At 38.1% G+C, this 17,700-nt stretch overlaps 1 protein-coding gene across 5 annotated transcripts in view; it reads left to right on the top strand.

Annotated features, from left to right (window-relative positions):
- PTPRQ (protein tyrosine phosphatase receptor type Q) overlaps positions 1-17,700 on the top strand; it is a 447,893-nt gene that overhangs the window by 48,511 nt on the left and 381,682 nt on the right. For all 5 annotated transcript variants that reach the window (XM_056574450.1, XM_056574451.1, XM_056574448.1 and 2 more), the window contains exons 6-11: positions 5,625-5,842; positions 9,269-9,458; positions 9,997-10,281; positions 12,004-12,288; positions 15,610-15,876; positions 16,911-17,177. In XM_056574450.1, coding sequence (XP_056430425.1) covers positions 5,625-5,842; positions 9,269-9,458; positions 9,997-10,281; positions 12,004-12,288; positions 15,610-15,876; positions 16,911-17,177 — 1,512 coding nt within the window. The remainder of the gene's footprint in view (positions 1-5,624; positions 5,843-9,268; positions 9,459-9,996; positions 10,282-12,003; positions 12,289-15,609; positions 15,877-16,910; positions 17,178-17,700) is intronic.

Below are 17,700 nucleotides of genomic sequence, written 5' to 3'. Positions count from 1 at the left end.
TAAAGTGTCCAACTTGTGTATCCACTTTAGTTCTAATTTTTTTTAGTAACAAAGTTCTATCTCCTCCTCTTTTTAAGGGGGGCACCTGGTCCACAATCATCACCCTCAAATCTCTTTCTCCATGTTTAAACTCTGTGAAATGTTTTGATACTGATAAGTCCTGTCTGCCCTTGCGAATGCTGTATCGATGTTGGTTTAGGCGAGTTCTGAGATCATATGTTCTCTCCCCATTTTTTTGGGTACCCTCTTTGCTTCAATTGTTTGGTAATTTTTTGAATTGCCTCGTCTAACTTCTCGTCTGTGTCAGTTATGCGTTTTGCACGTAGCATTTGGCTCAAATATTTACAGGAAGCCAATAGACAATTAGGAGAGCATGATGTATATTTGAAACTTGAGAGAGATCCGAAAAATGACATAGAAAAGAAAATTAAGAAAGTAATACAAGATGCAAGCAATGAGGGCCTCATTGATGATGAATTGAATTGAAATTTTTTTTAATGGTAGGACATCCGGATACACAATTATTATACCTACTTCCCAAGATCCATAAGACATTGGTCAACCCTCCGGGGAGACCAATTGTCTCTGGAAAAAATTCCATAACTGCCAATATTTCTAGATAAAGTACTAAGATCAATACGGTCAATACAAAATCATATGTGAAGGATACTATGGACTTTCTCAATTAAATAAAATCAATTCGGTTACCACCAGGGGCCCTCATTGCTTCTCTAGATGTAACATCATTATATACATCAATTCCACATGCTCGAGGCATGGAGGCAGTAAAAAGAGCTATGATTAAAGATGGATGTAAACAAGAACAAATATCCTTTATCCTAACTCTTCTTAAGATTGTATTAGAAAATAATTATTTTATGTTTGATGATGTTTTTTACTTGTAATGTAGGGCGTGGCAATGGGGAGCAATGTTGCCCCCACATATTCAAACATTTTTATGGCCCACCTTGAGGAGGATGTCGTCTTTATATCCCACCACTTCAGACATGTTCTGGGGTGGTGGAGATACATCAACGACATCTTCCTCATTTGGACAGGTGGGGAGGTGGAGCTGCAAGAATTCCACCAGTTTTTGAATATGGTTGATGAGGACATCAAATACACACTTACATATTCAGATGAGGAAATACAGTTTCTGGATGTATCGGTCTCCACCATGGACCCCGGATTGGCAAAAATTTTGTACACAAAGCCTACAGATAGCAATACTATTTTACGTTATGATAGTTGCCATCTGCGAGCCATGGTGGAGTCCCTTCTATTCAGCTAAATGCCACATGCAAAACGCATAACTGACACAGACAAGAAGTTAGACGAAGCAATTCAGAAAATGACCAAACAATTTAAACAACGAGGGTACCCAAAAAAATTTATCAAAAGACATGCTGATAGGATTTTGCAGGATAAATATACAAAAAACCGAGAAGGATCCAAGATAGAAAGATTACCTATGGTTATTACTTACAATGAAAACTGCAAAATCGTACAGAGAATACGTAAATATTGGTACATGATTAAGGATGGCTGCCCCCAAATACCATGCTTCAGCCTTCTTCTTTTATTCTCATATCGGAGAGGGACGAATTTAAGAGACCGAATTGTTAAGAACGATGTATCTCTAAAGCCGAGATCGACCCAGAGATTTCTGACTGTTAGTAAGAAAGGATGTTTCCCCTTCTGTTCTTGTGTAAGTTGCAGATATTTACAAAAAGGCTCGGAATTTGTACATCCAAATACTAAAACCAGTTATCCAATCAAACACTACCTTACATGTAGTTCTGATTATATCATTTATGTACTGTCTTGCCCTTGCGAATTGCTGTATGTGGGGGAGACAACATATGATCTCAGAACTCGCCTAAACCAACATCGATACAGCATTCGCAAGGGCAGACAGGACTTACCGGTATCAAAACATTTCACAGAGTTTAAACATGGAGAAAAAGATTTGAGGGTGATGATTGTGGACCAGGTGCCCCCCTTAAAAAGAGGAGGAGATAGAACTTTGTTACTAAAAAAATTAGAACTCTAGTGGATACACAAGTTGGACACTTTAAGGCCTAAAGGGTTAAATGTTGAATTTAAGACATTCCCAAAAATGTTTAAGAGGTGACATTCCCTGTATTATGTAGCGACCTGGTTGACATGGTTACCGCATAGGTTAAAAAACTGCAAAATGACTAGGTGAAACGTACTTTTTTTTTCTTGATAATATATGAGACAATAATTTTATTTATATCTTTTTCAGTTTTTTTCTAGATATTTTTCAGCTGGACTCTCACTTCACTGTCAGACATGCCTCAAAATTCATCTATAGGTATCTATAGATAGTGATTCAGGATTAAGTCGGATTGAAACAAACCAAAAAATTTCCTTATTTTTATGATTTTTTTTATTTATTTACAATTTTCTACTTTATTATTTCTTATTTGTTTGTTTTTTTCAATTTTATTTTTATTATAATTTCTTTAATTGTTTTATTTATTTATTTTAGTTTTATTTTATATTTATTTGTTAAGTTATTTTTTAAAATAAGACCTTTGAACATGTGATCTCGTATGCAGCTCACCGTAGCCCAGGAATAAACAGCAAAAAAATTCTACCCCGAATTGGGAGTCCGATAGGGGTGCCCCTGCTACACTGACGGGAAGAAGACGCCATGATAGGGGTCTGTCTTCCCAATCGTGGGCAGACTGGTGTCCTACCAGGCTATCAGGACGGCCAAAGAAAAAGACACCCAATATGAAAAAGGACTGGTGGAGATGCTGAAAAAGAGCAAAAAGTTAATTACCCATGGTGCACGGTGTATAATGACGGCTTACCATATACAAAGATGGAGACACAAGAATACAAAGTTGAACTACGCAGGCGCAAACAGCATAGGCGTCTGGTTGCTATGACATCAATGTAGCAAATCATCGATTGGTCAGTTCGATCCGACTCTATCCTGACGTAGACGCGGGCATTATGCCCTGAGTAATGTTTTTTAACCACGCTAACTTGGTACATGGAATAGAGCACAGCGTGTCAGATACAGTGGTGAGTGATTACTCCAGCTGAGTTATGTATTAATTGTAAGAGCATCAATTAACTTTGTTTTCAACTACACATTGCACTTTATATGGATCAATTGTAATCCTCGTAATTTTTTATGCACTGTAATCATATGTTTACACTGGAGAATGTTTTATGTTTGTACACTGTAATTTTTAATGAAATGTAGCTGACTTGCACTTTATTGCTTATCTAATTATGTATTGTATTGAGCACTATTTAAGTATCTTGCTGTGATTCACTAGTCATGCTTGAAAAAGGAAGCGAGAAGCTGCGGAAACGTCGCATTGTGTGTTGTGGGATGATGGAATAAACACCACATTTTTTTTCCACTTAACTTTTTTGTGTGCTGCCATTTTTTTCTATAGATCTAATTGGGATTCCTTGACCAGGAGTCCAAGGCATGGCGTGCACCTAAATTACTGTTTTTAAACAAGGCGGTTGTGCTATTTTCATGTGGATTTCCTTTGATACTATACCAAGCTACAATACCATGCCACTGATGCATGCTTCTGTTCTAGATTGTACCTAGAAGAGCAGCATGCATGTCACAAGAAGTGTGCAAACTCCAGTCCAGTGCAGGGAAATACAAGCATACACCGATTAGCCATAACATTGAAATTTAAGTACATAACATTGATTATCTTGTGACAATGGCACCTGCCAAGGGGTGGGATATATTGGGCCTTAAAGAGGTACACCGCCGCAAGACATGTTATCCCCTATCCAGCGGCCGGACCCCTGCAATCTCTGCAGCGGCACCCCAGTCAACCGGTGCACGGAGCTCCATGCTGGATAACTCTGCTCCATGCTGGATAAATGGCGATCACAGCCATCATGCCCACTCCATTTATGTCTGTGTACATCACGCCCTCTCCTATAGAGTTGAATGTAGTGGATGTGGCGTGACATCACGATCACGGAAGCCCCAGGCCTCCGTGACCGTAACGCTGCAGCACCGGCACAAGATCACGGGGGTTCCAGCATCCGGGCCCCCCGTGATCAGAACTTTAAGATATAAACTTTAAAGGGGTATTCCAGGCCAAAACTTTTTTTTTTATATATCAACTTGCTCTGGAAAGTTAAAAAGATTTGTAAGTTACTTCTATTAAAAAATCTTAATCCTTCCAATAGTTATTAACTTCTGAAGTTGAGTTGTTGTTTTCTGTCTAACTGCTCTCTGATGACTCACGTCCCGGGAGCTGTGCAGTTCCTATGTGGATATTCTCCCATCATGCACAGCTTCCGGGACGTGACATCATCATTGAGCAGTTAAACAGAAAACTTCAGAAGCTAATAACTATTGGAAGGATTAAGATTTTTTAATAGAAGTAATTTACAAATCTGTTTAACTTTCCGGAGCCAGTTGATATATATAAAAAAAGGTTTAGCCTGGAATACCCCTTTAAGATAGCAATTATACACTATACTATTGTTATGATTTCACATTCATCTTGCTTTTATATAGGTGTACTTTTTATTATTAATATTATTATTATATGAGTTAGATTTATATCTCAATCAATCTTACTACAGCTAATTTTATTATCACTCCGATGGCTACAAGGGCCCTCTTATGATAGGTCACCTTGTTTCACTCTTTATTTAATTCTAATTCTTTCTTTTTTTTATTCATTCAGTACAAATTACATACTGTCATTCCATATTTAATGCAGTTATTGTTTAAACATAACCGATCTTCATCAGAAGATACAGTACGCTTGTTTTAAGCATTTCTAGTTTACCTAGAAAGGCTGTAAACTTTAGATTTCCATTACAGTTTCCATTTAAAGGGGTTATCAAATAATTTTTTTTTTTAAATATATACTGGCTCCAGAAAGTTAAACAGATTTGCAAATAACTTCTATTAAAAAAATCTTAATCCTTTCAGTACTTATGAGCTGCTGAAGTGGAGTTGTTCTTTTCTGTCTAAGTGCTCTCTGATGACACGTGTCTCGGGAACTGCCCAGTTTAGAAGCAAATCCCCATAGCAAACCTCTTCTACTCTGTGCTGTTCACGAGACAAGCAGAGATGTCAGCAGAGAGCACTGTTGCCAGACAGAAAACAACAACTCAACTTCAGCAGCTGATAATTATTGAAAGGATTAGTATTTTTTAATAGAAGTCATTTACAAATCTGTTTAACTTTCTGGAGCCAGTTGATTCTATAGAATTATAGAATTCCGCATGAACATTCCGCTGCAGCAGAGTCCCATTGTTTTCAATGGGATTCTGCTGCATTATGCATATGGGAGAATTTCTGTTGTAAATGTTTCTGCCACGGAAATCCCATTTGCGGAGACCACAGAAAGAAAAGACATGTGTATTCTTACTGTGGAGTCCACATGGAAATGCATTGCTGTCTATAGCGCATTTTTGAGTGGTCGTTCTGAGCGGCCCTATCCCAGCTTGGCATTTTCCCCAATGAGAAGCACTACCCCTGAGACTTTCATGATCTTTGAGAAACTTTGAGTATACATGTATCAATTGAAATTAGAAGGCCTCTACATTTATTTCCTAATTTTATACTTTCTCTTTATATTTTGTAGGGCTATGTTCTAAGGGCTGGTTTGCATTTAAAAACAGCTGCTATAAGATGATGTTGGATAATAAGCCTTGGGCAAGTGCTGAAGAAAGCTGCGAATCACTTCACACTGGAGCACATCTTGTAAATATTCAAACAAGCGATGAATATTCATTTTTATCTTCGTTCTTGCATATAAAAAATGAGTTAATCTTGCTTTGGAGCGGCCTCTCTGATCTAAAGGTTTGTAGAATTTATATAACAGACAGCTTTATAATAAATACATATTAACTGTATTAACCACAGAAAACTGTAGGATATTCACACATAATACAGGAAAACAATGTATACATTGAGGAGTTGTGGGGAATTGGTAAAATAAAAATAAAACAAAAGTATTATCTATTAATGAATAATGTAATATGCAATATCTCAAATAATTGAGTACATCTCTCCCATTTTTGTAAACATTTCATGTGACACTGAAGTAATGACATGTAAAGTAGTGAGTGCCCAACCTGTATAACAGTGTTTAACCCCTTAACGACCACGGATGTAAATGTACGTCCTGGTTTGGCGGGACTTCCCGCACCATCGGAACGGTGCTGGTGTCATACACGGCAGGTTCCGGCTGCTACTAGCGATTGCACAGAAGTCTGTCATTAACCCCTCAGATGCCGTGATCAATACAAATCCGATCATCCAGCATGGCGGCTGGAGGTCCCCTCACCTGGCTCCGGCCATCTCCCGGGGTCTTCTGCTCTGGTCTGAGATCGAGCAGACCAGAGCAGAAGATCACCGATAATACTGATCAGTGCTGTGTCCCATACATAGCACTGAACAGTATTAGCAATCAAAGGATTGCTATAGATAGTCCCCTATGGGGACATAAAAAGTGTAAAATAAAAGTTGAAAAATGTAAAAATAAAAAGTAAAAAAAAAAGTGAAAAATCCCCTCCCCCAATAAAAATGAAAATTGAAATTTTTTCCCATTTTACCCCCAAAAAGCGTAATTTTTTTAAATAAACATATTTGGTATCACCGCGTGCGTAAATGTCCGTACTATCAAAATATAATGTTAATTATCCCATATGGTGAATGGTGTAAATGTAAAAAATGTAAAAATCCAAAAATGCAGCTTTTTTGTCACATTTTACTTAAAAAAAATTCATAAAAAATGATCTAAAAGTTTTATATATGCAAATGTGGTATCGATAAAAAGTACTGAGGATGGCGCAAAAAATTAGCCCCCATACCGCCCTATATGCGGAAAATGAAAAAGTTATAGGTGGTCAAAATAGGGCGATTTTAGATTACTGATTTTGTACAGAAAGTTTTAGATTTTTTTTAAGCGGTACAAAAATATAAAAGTATTTAGCCATGGGTATAATTTTAATCGTATTGAACCACAGAATAAAGAACACATGTAATTTTTACCATAAAATGTATAGTGTGAAAAGAAAACCCTCTAAAATGCGCAAAATTTTGGTTTTCATTTAAATTTCCTCGCCGTACATTTTATGGTAAAATGAGAGGTTTCATTACAAAGTAAAATTATTCCCACAAAAAACAAGCCCTTATATGGGTCTGTAGATGGAAATATAAAGGAGTTATGGATTTTAGAAGGTGAGGAGGAAAAAACGAAAACGCAAAAATAAAATTGGCCTGGTCTTTAAGGGGTTAATGTTGCTGTTCCCTCAAAATAACTCAACACACTGCTATTAAAGCGTACCTGTCAGATCCCACATAAAAATGTAATATGTTACTCACTACCTAATCCTTACCATGTGCATCTAATTTTATGCCTCTATCACCTTTATTTATTACAAAAATACCTATATTCATTGGCTCACAGTGTTATAAATCCTCTCTGGGAAGGAGGCGTGTCCCTCCCTTGTGGTGGTGGGAGGTGATTGGTGTGTCAGTGACCCATGAGCCTGATGCTCCTGCAGGACTGATAAGTGTCCCAGTAGGTATGGGAACCCCTAGTGGTGGGTATTTTAGGAACCGTTTTCTTTTTTAAATATTCAAAATGTTTAAACAACCATATTACAAATGGTCTTTAATTTTCATCAGTAACAACATATAAAATGTTTTTGGTTCCGACATTGCCCATTTAATGTCTTAACATTGGAAACAAAGGTGAGTACACTCATAAGTGGATATGTCCAAAGGCTTTTCGGCCTTTTGGCTAAGATAAAGTCTAGTACCTTTCCTGTTAGTTGGCAGTGTAGGAGACCACCAAGGCAGGATGGGGAACCACACAGTGGGGCAGGTGTACCAGGGATGGCTGTGGAGAGCAGCAGCTGTCCCTGAAGCGATCTGGACCTGCTGGATCTGGCCTTGGGGTCAAGGTAGAGTAAAAGCCGAGATTAAAAAGTGCCCTGGGAGTGGTGACCCCAGGGTGCTGGAATTCACTTGGGAATTCGTTGCCCCTCTTTAAAGATGTTACATAGCATGTACTTTTTATCTCAATCTTCTGAGCGCTCATCCTTTGTATGCCGGCCTTCTGGCTAGGATCAGGAAATGTTTAAAGATCTGGACGGATGTCTGGACAGTATTACACTGCACTCATTCGCTTTATTTGTCACTGTGTCCACGTTTTGTGTTCTGTTTTTGTCACTAAAATTGGTCAGGGTGCGGTAGCCATTCTGGGTGTCTCTCCTGCCAGTCTAGGGGAGGTGTGTGTAGCCATTTGGTTCCTCACCTCCCTGTCATACCCGGGCATCCTTGCTTTGGCAGGGATGCCAAACCGGTTTTACTGGCTACTTGGTGACAACACCGTTTTCATACGGTTGTTTGCCACAAGCACTTTGGGTCCCTAAGTAGCTTTTGCGAAAAGGGACATTGTACCTGGATCCTTGCAGTTGTCTTTTGGCCTGAAGGTGACGGGTTTGGTTTATTGGGGGGCCTCTTTCCTTTTGGAGAAGGGCTTGCAATAGACCACGTTTTTTTTGTGTGAACATGTTTTGCACTTTTTGCTTGCACTTGGGTGACTTGAGAGCATGTACCTCAGCTCTTAATTTAAAAAAAAAATGTCAATTTAATGTTTGTAGTATGTCACATGTTTAACCTCTTAAGGACGCTGGGCATACCTGTACGTCCTAGCCTGCTCCCGCGATATAATGCGGGGTGACGCGGGGGCCCCGCATCATATCCAGTCGGTCCCAGCGGCTAAAGATAGCCAGGACCCCTGGCAAATACCAGACATTGCCAATCCCAGTGATCCCCAGTATTAACCCTTTGGTCTAAAGTAAAAAAAAAAGCATTCCCGGCAGCTCAGTAGGGCTTATCGGGACCACCAAGGTGAAACCGCGGTGTCCCGATCAGCTGTTAGGACACGAGGAGGGTACTTACCTGCCTCCTCGTTGTCCAATTGCCGATTCACTGCACCGTGCCTGAGATCCAGGCAGGAGCAGTGGAGGGCCGATAACACTGATGAATGCTATGCATCGGCCTTGCTGGGCTGTTTATATTGCTCTAGATGCCAGGTTACAATATGCTAGTTTACAATATGCTCTTAGTGCATAGTTGAGGGAAAGACACACAGTAATAGACAATAACAAGTTGTGTGACAGTTGTCTATTATAACCTTAGAACCAGGAAAGCTTTTAGTTTTTATGGTTTTCATGTAGTTTTTTAAACACTTATATATTCTTCATTTTATAGGTTGAGGAAGAACTTTTGTGGACAGATGGATCTGCTTATTCTTTGCATAAAGATGAAGTAATATTGTTGTCACACTTGCCTAAAAATGATACAGACTGTTATGCTTTACAACAAAATGCAACAGGTCCAAATTATTTTTTTACAGCATTCTTCTGCCTCGTGGCCTTACCTTACCTGTGTGAATATGAGTGTGAGTATCCAAAAGCATTGCACTATTTTCAAATTTAAGTAATTTAGTTTGGGTATAAATTAAGGGGCCTTTCTTTGGGAAATTCTAAAAATGCACACCTTGCATAATATGGGAGATTTACTAGTTGGGTGTAGAAATATTTGGACAGTGACACAATTTTCATCATATAACCCTTATGTACCACTCCAATGGATCTTTAAAAGGCCCTCAATATATGATTTAAGTGTAGACTTATTGCAAAGGGTTTAATGAAAATGTTGCATTTATGTTTAGGAATTACAGCCATTTTATTACACATTCACTCAATATTCACAGTAATTTTTCATAGTAAGATGTTTTCAAGCAAATCAAATCCTGCCTTTAATGTTACAATAAGGAAAATAAGGAGATAATCCTTATGGGGGGGGGGGGGAGAGGTGTACTATTACCATTGCATATAAGGAAACCCCACATGACCTGATGTTTTAGAGAAGCTCCGAATAAGGTGTGTAGCCATACAAAAATGCATCAAATTGATTGTTTTCCTTTCTTTTTGCAGTCCCAGTTGTTTCAGAAAAGTTTACATATTCGGTGGAAGACATTTCAGAAAGTGAAGCACTGTTCAGATGGAATAATTTTCCTTTTTTTTCTCAAAACAGATATAACCTTTTTGTTAAATATTATTCCAGTAGCTCAAATGAACGTTTTGAAAATGTAAGCCGAAATTCTACATATGTGTCCATTGAGAGGTTAAATCCCGGACTCAGTTACAGTTTTATTTTGTGTATGAAAGATGACAAAGGGTCACAACAAAATCTAAGTCCAATCATTTCAATACAAACAAGTAAGTTCAAATATACTTTATACCCTATTAGGTGCATTTATCAAAAGTGAACTTGGTTTTTGTTCTCTTTAGATCAAAAAAAGTTGCGATGAACGTGGCGTCCGTGCGCCAAATTTATCAAATGGCGGACGGACATTGATGAATCCCTGCTGAACTGCTCTGGTTAAATGTCGCAGAGCAGTGGCGAGCTTTGCGACAATTGTATTAACAGTCGCACGAACCTTAATACAATTGTCGCATGGAATGATATAGGGCAGGGTTGAATTGCACTGTGATTTCTTCTACATCTGGTCCGTGCCACTTTTGGCAGAAAAGTCGCACATGATACATTGGTGACCACTGCACAAAGAGATCTGTCAAAATGTCACCCTGGCCTTTATATACATGCACTTTTATGCAATTTTGTGTCAAAGTATGATTTTTCATAACAAATTCCACACGTGGGGACGACCATGACCCCTTTTCTGCTAAACCATGCCCCTTCACTGCATGTCACGCCCATTTGATGAGTGCCGCATACACTGCCCAAAAGTGAATTTTTGCACAAAGTGGGTTCTTGCGCAAAAATTATGCAACTTTTAGGCAGGGCCCCCAACTTTTGGACAATGCCTCTATATATGATTCCATTTGTCTTGATGTGCTGTTGACATCTTTGTACTTCTTCTCATAGCATTGTGATAAAAAGGAATTATTTAACAAAAATGTATTAAATTAATTATTTGCACCAATAATTGCATACAAGCAGGGGTTTATTAAAAAACTAAAGTAAAAAAGTAGTAGTTCATATAGCTTGTACTCTCAAAAAGGCTGAACCAGAGGCTATAAAATATTTGTCAGTCATCAACAAATGTATGAAAATATATATTTTGCTACACTCAAATAAAAGGTGCATGGCTTATGTTGTGTCAAATTTTCAAAAGTATGCACTCAGAAAAAACTGTCCTTAAAGGAGAACTCCGGTGAAAATTAACTTAACCCCTATGCTGTGGATAGGGGATAAGTAGCTGATCGCGGGATGGTACCACGGCTCTCTCAGTGAGGAGCGTGTGTTGTCTATTGGTAGATGGCACGCGCAACATTCATTTCTATGGGAGCGCCGATGATGCCCAAGTGCTGTACTCTAGTCTTTTCAGTGCTCCCATGGAAATCAATAAAGCGCCTGACGGCTGCAGCACGTGCTCCTCACAGATTGCTGGGGGGGGGGGGGGGGGGTCAAGCAGTCGGACCCCCCCCCCCCCCCCTGTGATCAGCTGCTGGATAAGTACATTTTTGCCGGAAATCTCTTTTAACTAGACTACCTCACAGTGCAAACTGTGCCAGAGACACTTTTAAAAGTCTGGTGCAAGCTAGACTGTCTAGTCTGAGTAAAACTAAGCAAATTTTGAATATGTCCCCACTGACTATACAATTGTAATCAAATAATTTATTACAACCTGATAAATTGTAGTTGAAACGTATACCAGCTCTGATTGTCTAGTGGGTATAAATATTTAAAGTAGAACTCTGTGATAGCAAAACGTATCCCCTATCCTAAGGAGCTTCACTTCCACTCACAACTTGCAGACAAGTCTGGTGCTGATTTTGGAAGTAATGACCCATGTTTAGGTTTGTCTGATCTGAATTATGAGCAAAGTAAGAAAGAAGAACTGTTTTAATTAATTCTATATAAATTAAGTTGTTTTTAAGTGTGTTTTTGTTTTGTTTTTCTCAATTGTTAACTAGGACCAGTGAATCCTGGGAATCTAACAGTTGAAAACATATCATCAACTAGTATATCTTTAAAATGGAATCCACCAACTGGCCCATTTAGTGAATTTTTCTGTGGTTACCATATGACAATCTGGGATATTGAAGGAAACACGTTTGTAACCTTCACGAAAGAAAAGAACCAAACTCTAACTACTCTTCCGAATCTGAAACCATATCACAAGTATACAATATTTCTACAAACGATAGCAGAGAGTGGGACATTAAGTTTATTGGAAAATAATGTGACTGTAATAACAGGTAAGGTATATACTGGCAGAAAAGATCAACCTGAACAAATTGCTATGCTAAATATTTTCTAATCTCTCATTGACTGGTTGTTGGAGCTGTTGGAAAGGTCTTTTGGCATGAATGGTGAAGCTTCAAGTTAAACATTTAGGGGAGAATGTATTAATAGCTGTACTTTATGTGCTGCTCTTATTTGAAATTGTACCAGTGTCCACTGCACGGAGGTATATCATCAATAAATCCAGACACATCAGCGGCTGAGCTAGTGTAGATTTAAACTACAATTTACTACTGTGTGCCGGCGTAAATGTAATTAAGCAAACAGGGAGGTCACGTCCCCTTTACACAATGTTCTGCTCCCTTCCTGCCCATTTGGCAAATACAGCACAAGCATACTAACCCAGGGCTTTGTGTAAAAATTTACAACTTTCCCCAGGCCAACGCTAGATGCTGATTCCCCTCATAATGTTATGTTGACATTATTCTAAACAATGTTACAGTAAGGGCAGACTGTATGCAGTGATGTAAAATGACAGGAATACTGTGTTTAATGAGGTCTCAGTACAGGGTAATGCATATAGTGATGTCACTGCACATGAATAATAGAAACATGTGATGTAACAGTAAAGGGATTCTGAACATTGAAGAGATGAGTAAAGCACAAAAATATTACAGTACATTGATAATGTACAAGGGGGGATTACATAACAGGAGCAATGAACTGTGATGTCATAATTTAGACATAATACACACAATATCAAAGAGATAATGTAGAATTACATAAAATAATCAGTATACATTTATCTGTTCTGATCAATTCACAGTAGATTTTAGCTGCGTAGAGCCCTATAATGTCTTGGTATATAGAAATAATGCATTTAGGCAAAATATGATTCACTTTTTTGAATTTTTTTTGGGTAAAGCACTTTATTTACCAAAAAGGACTTTTTATCTCAAAAAAACATCTCTAAAGATTTGGCCACTAAGTGTCTCTTTTCTCTGCATTCTTCTTTCCCCTGCCAGTTGTTTGTGGAAATCCATCTCTAGTAACAGGGACAACAAGACACATATGGGAAGTGGGGGCAGGGCTTTGCTACTGCTATGTCCAGGAGAGAGACAAAGCATGCAGAGCGTGCATGCAAGTTGTGAGCTCTGCAAGGTACTGCAGCAGTTCAGTGCTTAGTTTAACCCCTTTCTTGCTGTGCTGCCATGGTTTCTTTAATTTATGCTCACAGGCCACCTTGCAAACCCAGCACTTCACTAACCTCTTCTTCCCCGCATAGTTACATAGTTACATAGTTAGTACGGTTGAAAAAGACATACGTCCATCAAGTTCAACCAGGGAATTGAAGGGTAGGGGTGTGGCGCGATATTGGGGAAGGGATGGGATTTTATATTTCTTCATAAGCATTAATGTTATTTTGTTCCAGGAATGTATCTAACCCTGTTTTAAAGCTGTAAACTTTTCCTGGTGTGACCAGTTCCTGAGGTAGACTGTTTCATAAGTTCACAGTTCTAATGGTAAAGAAGGCGTGTCGCCCCTTGAGACTAAACCTTTTCTTCTCCAGACGGAGGGAGTGCCCCCTCGTCCTTTGGGGGGGGGGGGGGGGGGTTTAACCTGGAACAGTTTTTCTCCATATTTTTTGTATGGGACATTAATATACTTATATACATTTATCATATCCCCCCTTAAACGTCTCTTCTCAAAACTAAACAATTGTAACTCCTTTAATCGCTCCTCATAACTAAGATGTTCCATGCCCCATATTAGTTTAGTCGCGCGTCTCTGCACCCTTTCCAGCTCCACAGTGTCCCTTTTATGGACTGGTGTCCAAAACTGAACAGCATATTCCAGGTGAGGCCGTACCAATGCTTTATAAAGGGGGAGTATTATGTCCCTGTCCCTTGAGTCCATGCCTCTTTTGATACATGACAATATCCTGCCGGCTTTGGAAGCAGCAGCCTGACATTGCATGCTATTCTGTAGTCTGTGATCTACAAGTACACCCAGATCCTTCTCTACCAGTGACTCTGCCAGTTTAATCCCCCCTAAGACATACGACGCATGCATGTTATTATAGTACCCAGATGCATAACTTTACATTTATCCACATTGAACCTCATTTGCCAAGTGGATGCCCAGACACTTAATCTATCCAAGTCATCTTTTAACCTATACACATCCTCTATAGACTGTACCGTGCTAAAAAGCTTTATGTCATCTGCAAAGATAGAAACAGAGCTGTTAATGCCATCCTCTATATCATTGATAAATAAATTAAACAACAGCGGGCCCAGTACTGAACCTTGGGGTACACCACTAATAACCGGGGACCAATCAGAGTACGAATCATTGACCACCACTCTCTGGGTACGATCCATGAGCCAGTGTTCAATCCAGTTACAAACTAAAATTTTCAAACCCAAAGACCTTAACTTACCTGTCAGACGTCTATGAGGGACAGTATCAAATGCTTTAGCAAAATCCAGAAACACTATATCCATAGCCATTCCTCTGTCAAGGCTTCTACTCACATCTTCATAAAAGCAAATTAGTTTGGTTTGACAACTTCTATCCTTAGTAAACCCATGCTGGCTATCACTTATAATACAATTATCCCCTATGTATTCCTGTATGTAATCCCTTATAAGTCCTTCAAACAATTTACCCACAATGCACGTTAAACTTACCGGTCTATAGTTTCCTGCGGAAGACCTAGAGCCCTTTTTGAAGATTGGTACCACATTCGCCTTGCGCCAGTCCCTTGGCACAATACCAGACACCAGTGAATCTTTAAATATCATGAACAGTGGTACAGATATTACTGAACTTAGTTCTCTAAGAACTCTTGGGTGCAATCCATCTGGCCCTAGAGATTTGCTTACATTTATATTGCTTAACTTACCTTGTACCATTTCTACATTAAGCCAGTTCAGTACATTACATGATGTGTTACCAGCACTGACCTGTCCAATGTCAGCTCCTTCTTCCTTAGTATATACAGAATGAAAGAACCCATTCAGTAGCTCTGCTTTCTCTATATCACCTGTGACAACCTCCCCATATAGCAGTGTACTCTAAATCACCCACAGCATAATAAAGCCTATTTAGTTCGACTAATTTTTAACCAGCACTATGTCATGGCATAGGAGAATTAGCTGCTGTACTGTGATATAATAGGTTAGACAACTAAGTGAGGAAGTATTTGTGTGAATACTACTGGCAAACAGCCCAGCTCTGGTCCCAAATCTTGAAATAAAAGTAATGAGATGGGGCTCTCTCTCTTTTAATTTTTTGCATTTTTTTACAATTATCATTTTATTTTCATTTAGAGGTTAGTCCATTGGAAAGAGTCAGCATTGAACCAAATTCTGTACAAGAGGACAGTTTCATCCTCCACTGGTCTTCTCCAGAAGAATTTAATCAAATCAACATTCAAGTTAAATCTCTTGTGGATAATTCAGAAGTCTCCTACATTGTGAATGACACTCATCACTTCCATGTTAAAGATTTAATACCTGGAATGACTTATAAAATTGGACTTTCTGTGGTGAAGAATGGAAATAGAAGTGAAATGAAAATCCTACAGCAATCACTAAGTATGTTCTTTTTGGATAACTTTTTTATATTTTACCATCAATGTATTTGATTCCATAAAAAGTTAACAAAACGAAATACATTGGACACATGAAAATATGGCTATTTAGTCACATGTGGTAATTATAAGTGCAGAGTAAATTATTCGTGCAGCATGCACTAAAATGACAAATTAATAAAATGAAGTACACCAATGATGATGACTTTTATGGATACCATTTTAAGTATGCTTATGATTGCCCTCTTCTGAGCTCTATACCTTTTTTTATTTTCCCATATATGGGGCTGTATAAGTGCTCATTTTTCTCACAGTGATCTGTAGTTTAGTTTAGTTTGGTGCAGTGGTATTTTTGTTTAGATTGGACTTTTTGACTAGTCTTTTTTATAATTTTTTTACTGACATATGAAGGGACCAAAAATCAGCAATGTTGGGGTTTGGTAGTTTTTTTTTTATATTTATGCGGTTCACCGGGATCATAAATATTAGTTTTTAATAATTTGAACAATTCTGCTCATGGAGATACCAAATATGTTTTTTTTTGCCTAAATGTTTTTATTTATAGAATGGAAGAAGGGGGATGATTTAAATTATTATTATGAGGGGCTTGTTCATATTTTTTAAAACATTTTAAATTATTTATTTCATATTTTTAAGTCTCCATAGGATACTAATAATAGCAATCATTTGATTGCTAGTACTGTTCAGTGCCTGAGCAGACTATACAAGAAGATCCACAAAGACTCATCAAACCCCTCCTCAAACCTGCATACCGTCAACTGTATTTTCAGGCTTTAGATGCCATGATCAGCATTAATCACAACATCTAAAGGTTTAAATGTTGGACATCAGCGCAAAAGTAACTTTGTCCTTAATATACTTTTTTTTTATTTATTTTTTTTATTTATTTGAGGCTTGATGACTACTAAAATCCATTCTCATATTATAATATACTGGATATCTTGTTGACTACCCTGGTTTAATAGACTCAGCAAATTAACTGTACAATGATAAAAAGTTCACTTGTCTCTTTCGCAGAACCTAAACCAGTTACCCTGGTGGTCCCAATTGAGGAGAACACACACAGTGTAAAGCTGTTTGTTCAGATGCCTAATGAAGGAATATTTGATGGTATATTGATAATAAATACAAATGACAAAAACAGAACTCTTTCTTTTCCACTTGTGGTATCTGGAAAATACTTAATCGACCAGCTCCTGCCTGGCACTGAGTATAATCTTATAGTTCACACCAGGAGTAAGGACAAGCTAAGCCTTCCATTCACATTCTCACCGGTAAAGACATGTAAGTATTGAATTATATTTATCATTCCTGCAAATACAGTAAAAGTCTTTAGGTATCAGTCATGGTACCTGTTTATATTTCTGATGTTATATATATATATATATATATATATATATATATATATATATGAATAAAATATGTTGGGAACAGCAGTTCTGGCTTATATGGTTTGCCCCACATTATTATTAGTTTTTTACACTTATTGGAAAACTCACAGACAGCTGTAAGATGTTTCTGGAAGAAAACCATTATGTTTTTCCAATCCTGTACGATTCATTTAAGCAATTGTTGCAGATTTCAGCTGGGTTTCCATTGTAAGCAAAAATGAACTGAGCAGGTAACGCTACTTGAAAATGTGTGTAAGGAATCAGGTAATGTTTACTTATATTAAAGAAACGTAACATACACTGCAAAGGTCTAAAAGAGATACAAATGCACACTAAAACCTAATGATGGCCACATTTGGTGTAGCTGCCTCCAAAGTTCATTGATCTTAGGGTTTTGTATGATAGAAGGGGGAGAT

This window comes from Hyla sarda, chromosome 4, assembly GCF_029499605.1.
Source record: "Hyla sarda isolate aHylSar1 chromosome 4, aHylSar1.hap1, whole genome shotgun sequence".
Classification (NCBI taxonomy): Eukaryota; Metazoa; Chordata; class Amphibia; order Anura; family Hylidae; genus Hyla; species Hyla sarda.
The sequence above is the reverse complement of the archived record's forward strand: the minus strand, read 5'-3'. Positions and strand labels throughout refer to the sequence as shown.